The 12,005-nt window shown below is 26.6% G+C and overlaps 1 protein-coding gene across 1 annotated transcript in view; it reads left to right on the forward strand.

The window, feature by feature from the left end:
• The first annotated feature begins 2,718 nt into the window (after window positions 1-2,718).
• The window catches only part of LOC109341199 (UDP-glycosyltransferase 13-like), a 10,239-nt gene continuing 952 nt past the window's right edge, over window positions 2,719-12,005 (forward strand). The window contains exons 1-2 of the mRNA XM_019579050.1: window positions 2,719-2,775; window positions 3,117-3,173. Coding sequence (XP_019434595.1) covers window positions 2,719-2,775; window positions 3,117-3,173 — 114 coding nt within the window. The remainder of the gene's footprint in view (window positions 2,776-3,116; window positions 3,174-12,005) is intronic.

Consider the following 12,005-nt stretch of genomic DNA (forward strand, 5'->3'; position numbering starts at 1 on the left):
AAAACTAAAATAGTAACATTAAGATAAACATGATTACAAAATGGAACTTGAAGGACCCATCAGAATTTTATCCGTACTTGAGAGGAAAAACAATATAAAATTTTCAAAACTAATTTTTAAAAATGTTATTGAAGGTTAATATAAACTGGGTCAATAAAAAATAGTTCATCTGTTTTATAAAATATTTTTATGTCAATAAACTTTGTCAACAATCAGATGTAATAATCTAAAATTATCATTTGTTAATGGACTCATTCACCTTCTTTTTCAATTCAATTATTGACTGATTTTATCTTTCTAATAAATCAATACAATGATTTTTTAATAAACATAAAACTTTGGACATTATCCTATAAAGCAAAATTAGAATGTCAAGATTTTATTAAAAAAGTGATAAAAATAAATCAATATCTTCTGTGACCAGACTTGGGCCTTCGGAATTGGAATGACAGCATATGAAGTACGTGTATGTGTGGTCAGGTAATTTATTATGACTCTGGTATATGTTTCTGCGAAAAATTTGTATAAACATATATATAACATATTATATTAAGAGATAAATATATTCTATTTTTTTGTGCTATTAATTTTTACTAAATTTTAAATAAAATTAATTTTCTAATCTATTGTTAAAATTTTAAGAATGATATGTACATACATATGTCTAACAATTCTTTCTCATTTGTCATCTCTTACATCATCTTTTCATCGTGGACAGCGTGGTGCATTATTAAAATAGGATTTGATAGTTAGATCAAGGAAGGCTAGGAGTGTTGGTGGGGATTGTGAGGTTACACTTATAATTGCTAAGATTGTGGATACTCTCAAAATTGCCATGTTGCAATAATTGGAAAGAATGTAATAATTATTAATGTTTTTTATTGTTCCAACTAAATGTTATTATTTCATTATTTCACGTAAATGATGATGAAAGTATCTTTTTACACCTTTTGTTATGTATTACATTTTTAAAGTATCATATGAAGCTACTTTTAGTTTTTCGAGATTTTATGGTGTATTTGGATTTATAATGAATGATGAATTATAATTCTTTCAACTATGTTATGCTATATTGATTATTTGCAATGACATTCTATTATTTTTAATAATAATATTTGTATTTATTATTATATATTTAAATAATAATTACAAACTAATGAGATTAAAGTTGTGAAAATTATAAAATTAAATTGAGGTTGAAATCGTCTGGAAACATATAATAGTTACCTCTTCTAGCAGATCTCTATATGTTATTTTGAATTGTGGAGGTTGAAAATCTCTACAATTAACCTCCTAAAATAATGGAGCTTTTAAGTCTATGTGTTAACATTACAAAGACCTCCTCAAATAGTGAAAGTTAAAAACATTCACAAATAGTGGAAGTTAAAAACCTTCAAAAATAGTAGAGGTTAAAAACTTCCACAAATAAATTGTTACAAATGTATAATACAAAGGTTTACAAAAACCTCCATTTCTACCTATATTAATACGCAATTCAAAAGTTTTTAAAGGTTAGTTCATTTTTTATTATATGTATATATTGAATCTAACAATATAAATAAAATAGAAAAGGGTGTAAAAATAGTTGTAAAATGATATTTGAGAATAAATTATCTCATATGGCTATTATATTAGATGTATTTTGTTTGGACTTTCTCTCTCACGAATCTTTTTGTCAGAGAATGTGTTAGATTTTCATCATCTATCTAATCTATTTACTATATATAACAAAAAACTCTTAGGGATACTTGTCAACACCTTATGCAATGTTTTCCTCTCAGGGACACATGTCAATACCTTATGTAAAGTTTTCACTCCAAAAACTCAATATCTCTTACTATACAACCTTACACACAAGATCAAAACTATCATTCACTATTTTGTTTAAAAATCTGAATATAGTAACTCATTAAATACATAATATATGAGAGATAAAATGTTGTGCATTTTTTTCTCACAATTGTTGGTATATATTTTATATTATTTCAATTTTTCATTTCATATGTATGATTTTCTGTTCTTTTAATTTATGTTTTTGTTGGTAGTCAGTAGATATACTTTATACTATTTCTCAAATTGTGATCAACAAATTTACCATCGTCTACTCTTAAAACCAACTCATATGTATTATTTTATTTTTATATTCTTTCAATTTTTCTTCATTTATGGTAGATATAACTTGTTCATCATATAAATTTCACATGTTTTATTTAACAAATCTATCATCTTTACTCTCAAACTCACTCACAAGTAGGATTTTCTATTCTTTTAATTATTGTCTTTGTTGATAGATATATTAGAGATTGTAATTATTATATGAATGTACAAGAATTATGGGTTGGTCGTGTTTTTTGTTCCAGTATTTGTAGAAGAGAAACTCATCTCCTAGAATATAATGATTAAAGGTTACCATTACTAAATGAGTGTAGAAGAATAATGTCTTTATTTTTATTATGGGTTTGTTGTAATTCATTTTTAATGTAAAGTTGTTCTAGATTTTTTGGCATTTCCATATATGGACAAGAATAATGTTAGAATTTTTTGTATTTATAATTCGTTTAAATTATTTGCGATTTCTCAATTTTATGCAATTCTCATTATGAGATAATTTTGTAGAATTACAATTAATAATTGTTGATCGTATTATTTAAATATACAAAACAATCATATTTAAAATTAAGAAATCAATTGTGAGTATATTCTTATATTAGATTAATAATGGCTGAAAAATCTGGTGGAAAAGTGAAAACTATTACGTCTGTTACAACTATGGAAGTAAGTGTGAATTCAATGAGTGAGCAAAAAATGACAAATATTTTGTTCAAGAGTAATTCTAGGTTTATGGAAATTGGTTGACTGTTACTAGACAGAAGAAGATTTCTAGAAACAATATGTCAATATTAATGAAATTAAATTGGGAGATATTAATCTGTTTTCCTTGTTGGCCAACGACCAAGAGAATAATTCGGTTTCAACTTTGATGCCTAATTTTAAGGTGACCAACAATATTAAAATCTAGGCAACCAAAAACATGTTACCAATGAGGATATTATTAGCATTAATAACAATAATTATAATTCTCATAATAATTCTATTATCAATTCTTGTGGGAGCAGGAGCATGTCATTAATGATATCATGATTGAAGGGAATGCTCACTCTTCTTTCATCAAGGTTATTTCAAGTAACAAATTTCATTAAAGCTATTTCATATTTTAAAATTACTAAAGAATGGATTATTAGCATTAATAATAATAATTTTAATTCTCATAATTATTATCATATTGTCGGAATCGGAAGTATGACATTAATGACATCATGACTGAAAGAAATGCTCACTCTTCTTTCATTAAGGTTATTTCATGTAATCAAATCATGGGAAATTAATGAGCCACAATATCAAATTAAGATAATAATAGTCTTCTTTTTATTAAAATTACTAAAAAAATATGTCATTGATTTGATTTTATTGTGATTATGTAATTGATTCTTCTACCTTTATTTTATTAAAAGCAATATTAAGATATACAAAGTTGGGTGCATTATAATGAATATTTGATTTATATTTTTTTTAAATTATTTTTTATTCTTTAATTTTAGACAACGCTCAATATAAATATATTTTGTTCATGATTTAGTGTTTTCTTCTATTATTGCAATGTTACTTTTACAATATTAAGATAATAATAATAATAGGATTTATAAAATAAATAGAATATTAAAGATATTATATTAAGAATATTAAAAATCATAACAATTTTTGTATATATATTAGTTTAACATAAGAGAATATAATGATTGAGAATTTGACAAATATTTAATTACTATAATTATATTATTTAATTAAAATATAACAATGGTAAATATATTCAAAGAAAATATTAATACTTTTATTAGGAATATATAAAAATAATAAATCAATTATGAGAATATTTTTATTATTTTGATTAAAATTACCATAAAAAAATATCTCGTCAAATCCTAACTTAATATGTTTTTCAAATAGATTAGAAAAATTATCACATCATAATAGCTCATCAAATCATTCCGTATAAAAAATAAGATAAAAAAATAGTAGTAAAATTAATACACAAGGATTTGAAACATTATTAGTATATTTTAAACTACAAATTAATACAAGTACGCATAAGATTAATTATAAAATCAAGAAATTGTAAATAAATTGATACGATAAAATATAATGAGTCACAATTTGAAATTAATATAATAATAGTCTTATTTTTAATAAAATTATTGAAAAACTATGTCCTTCATTTGATTTTATTGTGATTACATAATTGATTCTTTTACCTCTATTTTCTTAAAAGAAATCATAAGATTTACAAAGTTGTATGCATTATAACACATATGATTTATTTTTATTCTTCAATTTTAGACAACACTCATTATAAATATATTTTATTTCGAGTTTAGTGTTTGCTTCTAATATTACAATTTTACCTTGACAATATTAAGATAGTAATAATGATAAGTATAACATAAATAGAATAATAAATATATTAGATTAAGAAGATTAAAAATCATAACAGTATTTGAATATATATTAGTATAATATAATATAACGAATGAGAATTTTCAAAATATTTAATTACTATCATTATATTATTTAATTAAATGATAAAAATGATAGATATATTCATGGAAAATATAAGTATTTTAATTAAGAATATATAAGAATAACAAATCAATCATTAGACTCTTTGTATTATTTTTATTAAAATTATCAGAAAAAATATCCCGCCAAATCCTAACTTAATGTGTTTTTCAAATAGATTACAAAAGTTATCACATCTTAATAGTTCATCAAATCATTTGGTAATAGCTCATCAAATCATTGGGTGTAAAAAATAAAATGAAACAAATAGTAGTAAAATTAATACACAAAGGTTTGAAACATTATTAGTATATTTGAAACTACAAATTAAGGTAAACAATAATGCATTATTTATACATTGAGTTATCCACAACATATGAATTTAATAATGCATATGAATAAACTTAATTCAAACAATAAAAATATTAATTCAAATATGTATATTATAAAAATGACAAATTTAATAGGAAAAATTGTATAGTAAAATATTACAGTTGTATAGAAAAATATATCTTCCAAATAATAGAAATGAATCTTTAATTTATGAGTTATTTTCATACAATGATTATTAGCTAAAACATAATCAAATTAATAACATTTAATTATATTGTATTTGAATGCTAAAAATATATTCAAATATTTATACACAACGAACATTAATCTAAAATAAAACATAAGCATTCAAGAGATATGCTAAAAAATCCTTATGACTTTATATGGTACATATAAATGTAATCACAAAAAATATGATGCAAAAAGAAGTCCTTATATTTATAATTTTATATAGAGAATATACAGGTGAGATGTTATCCAATACAATTTGATTTTGATTTATTGAGTTATTTTAGAATCAAATACTTTCTATAATCATACTTTCAACAAATCAATGTTTACACAAATGCATATATAAATGTTATTATTCTACATATACCCTCAAAAACCAATGTTAATATTGCAACTATATGAATGCAAAAAAATATAATCGTTGAATATATGATTTACTGACGTTATGAAATATATGTACATTATTTGTGCATTATGCATAAACAAAGAAACAAATCATGCAAGTGCATGGGTACAATGCTAGTTGTATATATGATTTACTCTAATATCATTGTGTATAAGAATAACAATTGTGATTAACATTTAGAAGTCGTTGTTCAAAGCTCATTTGTCTCTCTTGGGAGCCATCTCATAGAGACATAGTATCACAAACTATTGATCACCCAATAATAACAAATATTATTAACAAATAACTTAGTTAACAATAACAATTAATATGCAAATTATAATAAAATCGTATCAAATAACAAACATTAATGTTAAATAACCATTGACAAGTTATGATATTTTTTATTTATGATAATGTTGCTATAGAGGGCCACATATTATTTTCTTCTTGTCACATTTTTTTGGGAAATGAATGGAAAATATTATGATGAAATTAAAAGTATATGAGTTTAATATATGTTGTAAGACTGAGATTGTAACTAAGAGGGGGTGAATTAGTTGACTAGAAATTATGACCAGTTTTTTTGCAAAATGAAAAGTTAAAGTGCAGCGGATAATATTGCAGAAAATAAACAAGAATAAATCAAATATGTAAGGGAGAAGAGAGTACACAAGGATTTTATATTGGTTCACTTTCTTGTCCACCGAAGGCTACGTCCAGTACTCTTGCAGCATAAGAGATTTTCCACTGAATATTATGAGTTGTAATTACAATATCTCACCCCAAGATCTCCATGTACCTTACACACTCACTAATACTTATACCCTTGGAAAACACATTTCCAAGTAACTCTATCCCATTTCTATTCACACCCCGTGAAATAAAGTTATTACAATGAATGAAGAATTTGAATGATGGCTTTGGATTGCCATTACAAGTACGAAATATAATAACACTTGCAATCCAATCAACTCTTTTGTATACTTAGTAATAATGCTCTTTAAGTTTATAAAACTTTGAAACACTTTACTTCAAGCAACTCTAAAAATGACTTTGAAAGTTTGAGTTCAAGTTGCTTAGAAGTGCAGAAAATTATTTCAGAAAAGTGTAGGAAAGTTGTGAGAAAAGAATGAAAGAGTTATGAAAGAGTTGTTTTCATTGTGAGTTCTAATGCCTTTAAATAGGCTTTCCTATCAGCCATTGTGCCTTTATGAAAGATTAGAAATTCTTTGGAATGAAGACATTTCATTTGGGATGAAAACTCTTGAGTTTCAAATCTGAAAAACTGATGTAACAGCTCTCAGTAACCGATTACAGCATTGAGTAATCGATTACTCAAATGTTCTGTCCAACAGTGAATTAAAATTCATTTAGAGTAATCGGTTACTCAAATTTGAGTAATCGGTTACTCCAATTCAAATATTGTTGGATAACTGATTCTCATTCATATAACCTGTTACTCAAATTTCAGTAACTTGTTACACAGTATTTTGAAAAATGTTTTCATTTAAAACTTAAAGTGCTTCAATTCCTTTTTTTCATTTAAAACTTGAAGTGTTTCAATTTCTTTTAAAATATTTTGAGCATTACTACTTTAGTATATTAAAGAGTATAAGATAGAAGTACATATTTAGACTTGGACTAATTTTCTTGAAGCTTTAATCTTCTTGGTCTTCATAAGTAATCTTCCTTTTCTTCTTTTTGGTGATGTTGGTGTCTTCATCAAAACCTTGCCAAGGTCAGGAGCAAAGATCTTCTTCACAATCTCCCCCTTTTTCAAACCAAGATCTTTTGACAGTGTTGTTTTCTTTAGAGCAGCATACTTTAAGATATGTTGAAATTTGACTTGAGTATGCTCCCCCTATTTTTTATGTTCCCCCTTTCTTTTGTAGTAATGTGCCTAAAATATTTTTACAGAAAATACACTTCCCCGACTTTTCTCCCCTTTTGACTTCATCAAAAAGTAGAAAAGCAAAGAGATTCTAACACAATATATATAACATACATATACTTATATAGTCAAGATATATCAATATGATATCATATACTCATGTATGAGTCAAGAAATAGATAAACAAGTATTGCAATGCATAAATAATATGTTTCAAACATGTATCCAAGAAAGGAACAATAAAGCACAAAACATCATAAAGTAACTTGTCCGGGAATGTGCAGCAATAACTTAAAAACAATAAATAAGCAAAAAAAATTTGTCCAAATTTTGAAAGTAATACAACCAGAAAATCCTAACAATAGATATTCTAAGACTCAGGCTCTGAATTGTCTTCGTCGATATCCATGTTATCCATCCTTGAGGAGAGGCAATGAAGTTCATATTGGATTTGTTGATTCTGAGAGTTGAGAGCATCCATCTGATTAGTGATGTAGCCTCGGAGAGAAAACAATTCATCCATAATCATTTGGTTCATAGGCATAGCAGCAGATGAAGACGATTGAGCATGAAACTTAGACGATTGTGGTTCAGGAGGGTTAGGAGCTTCAGATTCAGATGGATCAGCAACAACATTCGGCTTGTCGGTTCTATGTTTGTAGGTGCGGGTTCAAGGGTCTTAGGTGAAACCCATTTTGTGGACCACTTTCGCATCAATTTGGATTTCTCGAAGATTCAAAACAATGCCTTTTTCTTTGACATGGGAAGTAAGACGATTTTTCCGAAACTTCATGTTACACTAAAATACTCGCACAAGTTGTGGATATATTTCATTTGTCTCACAACAAAAATAAAAAAGGTTTTGAGGTTTTGGAGATTTGAGGGTTTTTGATATAGGCCACTAAACACGAAAATGATGGTTTAGAAGTGTTTAGAAGTGAAAATATGATAGGAATAGACACAAAAATAACTTAAAATGGATCAAAAATGAGGATTTTAGAGTTTGAGAGGATTGAGAAGGAGAGAGCATGAGCTGAGTGAAGAAGATGAGTTTGAAAAAGTTTAAAAATGTAGAAAAAATACATATATAACAGCATAGAGTAATCGATTACTCACTTGAAGTAATCGATTACTCAAATAAAAAAAAAAAAAAATTTTCAAACAACAACTCAGAGTAATCGATTACTGAAACACGCTGTTCAACCCTATAATCGGTTACTCTCCAGTGTAATCGATTACTGACCCCAGAAAAACTTATTTTTAGGCAAAATTAAGCTATGAAATGATTTTTAACCCAAAATTTGAAATATTTAAACATAAATAAACACATTCAAGTTCCAGTAGGCATGAAATAGATATAATGAAGCATACATATAAACATATATATTCATTTAAGTTAAATATGTTTCATCAAGGATACCTAATTCTCGTCTAATTTCATCGAAATGTTCTTTTGCCAAAGGTTTAGTGAATATATCTTCTAGTTGGTTATGAGTATCAACAAATTCTACAGATACATCCTTCTTTTGAACATGATCTCTAAGGAAGTGATGTCTTATATCAATGCATTTGGTTCTTGAATGCATAACCGAATTCTTTGTGAGGTTTATTGCACTAGTAATGTCACACTTTAGAGGAGTGCAACCCAAATCTAAACCATAATCTCATAATTGTTGCTTGAGCCACAACACTTGGGCACAACAACTACCTGCTGCAATATATTCAGCTTCAGCACTGCTTAGGACTACACATGCTTGTTTCTTACATGACCAAGAAACTAAAGCATTCCCTAAAATATGACAAGTACCACTAGTACTTTTCCTCTTAGTTTTGCATCCTGCAAAATCTGAACCTGAATATCCAACCAAGTCACATATACTTTCCTTTGGATACCACAGTCCAACATTAGTTGTGCCTTTAAGATATTTCATTATTCTCTTAACAGCAACTAAGTGTGATTCTTTCGGTTTGGATTGATAGCAAGCACACACACTAAACATTATATCAGTTCTACTGGCAGTTAAGTATAAAAGAGATCCAATCATACCTCGATACTTTGATATCTCGATGGATTTTCCTGCTTCATCCGTATCGATGTAAGTTCTAGATCCCATAGGAGTAGCTATTTGCTTTCATCCATCCATGTCAAATCTCTTTAGCAAATCTTTGCAGTATTCAGATTGACTTACAAAAATACCATTGTCAAGCTGTTTGATTTGTAATCCAAGGAAGTAATTTAACTTCCCCATCATAGACATTTCAAACTCTCCTTGCATCATATTGCCAAAATCACTACATAACAACTCATTAGTAGAACCGGAAATAATATCATCTACATAAATTTGAACAAGTAGAGTATGATGATTTATTTTCTTTATGAAGAGAGTAGTGTCGACCTTTCCTTTGTTGAGACCTTTTTCTAGTAGAAATTTAGTTAGACGGTCATACTATGCGCGAGGAGCTTGCCTTAAGCCATAGAGAGCTTTCTTTAATTTGTAGACATAAGAAGGATGTTTGTAATCTTCAAAACCAGGAGGTTGTTCAACAAACACTTCTTCTTGAATGTAGCCATTGAGGAAATCAGTCTTTACATCTATTTGATATAACTGAAAATTCAAAGAGCAAGCATATGCAAGTAATAGCCTAATAGCTTCAAGTCTATCAACCGGAGCAAAAGTTTCACCAAAATTGATACCTTCTTCCTGGTTGTATCATTGGGCTACTAATCTAGCTTTATTTCTAACTATTATACCATTTTCATCAGATTTATTTATAAATACCCACCGAATTCCAATAACATGCCTATTTTTAGGTCCAGGAACATGTTCCCAAACTTCGTTTCTCTCAAACTGGTTTAATTCTTCCTGCATAGCAAGAATCCAGTGTTCATCCTCAATTGCTTCATTAATCTTGGAGGGTTCGATTTGAGAGACGAAGGCCATGTTATGTAGGTGTATGTATGGTCAGGTAATTTATTATGAATGTGGTATATGTTTTTAGGAAAAAATTGTGCATAGATATATATATATATAACACATTATATTTAAAGACAAATATGGTTTATATTTTTGTGCTATTAATTTTACTAAAATTAAAATTTTAATTTGTTATGAAAATTTTAAGAGTTATCTATACCTACGTTAGCTAACCATTATTTCTCATATCTTATCTCTTACATCATCTTTTCATCTTAGACAGCGTGATGCATATTTAAAATAGGATTTGATACGTTAGATCAAGGGAGGCTAGGAGTATTGGTTGGGATTGTGAGGTTACACTTCATAAACTATTCCAGAAGTACAAAAAAACATGTAGTTGAGTAAAATTCAGTATAAAAATTAAAACAACATATTGTATAAAAATAAATCAGTATCTTCTGTGACCACTGACCAGCCTTGGGCCGTTTGATGACAGCATATATTAGTCACTAAGTACATGTATGTGTGTTTCTGGAAGAAGAAACTTATGTATAGATATATACAACCCGTTCATAACTAGTGACAAAAAAAAAATGATATATATTCCTACTAAATATTTATATTAATTCTTATATCTACAAAAAATGACATATATCACAAGATAGTATTTTATTGATTAATGATTAGATTATAAGTAATATATGTTACTCTTTTATGGATAGGCACATTAATAAGAAGATTTAATAAGGGATATATCATTACTGTTAAAGAGAAATATATTTTATATTTCTTGTACTTTTAATTTTGACTAAAGTTTAACTAAATTTAAATATTTAATATATTATCAAAATTTTATAAGTTATTTATATATATATATATATAATTCTTTTTGATTTATCATCTCTTATATCATCTTCACATCTTGGACAGCATGGTGCATATTTAAAATAGGATTTGGTAGGTTAGAGACATCCACCCGAATTTAGATCCTCTCCAAATATAAATCTAATTTCAGTCATTTTCATAGAATATCATTTGTATATTTTTTATGTTCGTACATATAATATCTATGCATTATTAATGAAAAAATTTATATACAATTAAGATAACATTTATTATTCATAAACAATCAATGATAATAAAACATGAATAATGGATAATACAGTAACTATATAAAACTCATATATTATATATTATTAGTGTATACATTTTTTCTATTTTATTAATGGACAAACAACCAATATTACTCTTTATATTCATACCTTCACATTTGCTTATTTTTTTCTCCCTTCTGGTGTTATTTTATTAATCAAAACACAAGTAATATTTGTTAGAAGAAGTTGATAAACTTATTTTTAATAAGATTGTTTGAGTTCATAAAAAATAAATTCATATCTCTATAAAATATTTTTTTTTATAAATGCTTTTATTTTAGAGATTTACCTAAGTTCTTATTCATTTTAAGATTTAACTCACCTACATAGCTACACATATGTTTATAAATATAAAAAAACAAAGAAGTCCATCAAATTTTGCAACTATAAATTAGGTCTTCAACTCTTCTTATTCTCACTCTGAATTAACTCCACAACTCCTCAAATTGGCTAGGAAGAAGAAGAAGGCATAAGCT

This window comes from Lupinus angustifolius, unplaced genomic scaffold (genome assembly GCF_001865875.1).
Source record: "Lupinus angustifolius cultivar Tanjil unplaced genomic scaffold, LupAngTanjil_v1.0 Scaffold_401, whole genome shotgun sequence".
Lineage (NCBI taxonomy): Eukaryota > Viridiplantae > Streptophyta > Magnoliopsida > Fabales > Fabaceae > Lupinus > Lupinus angustifolius.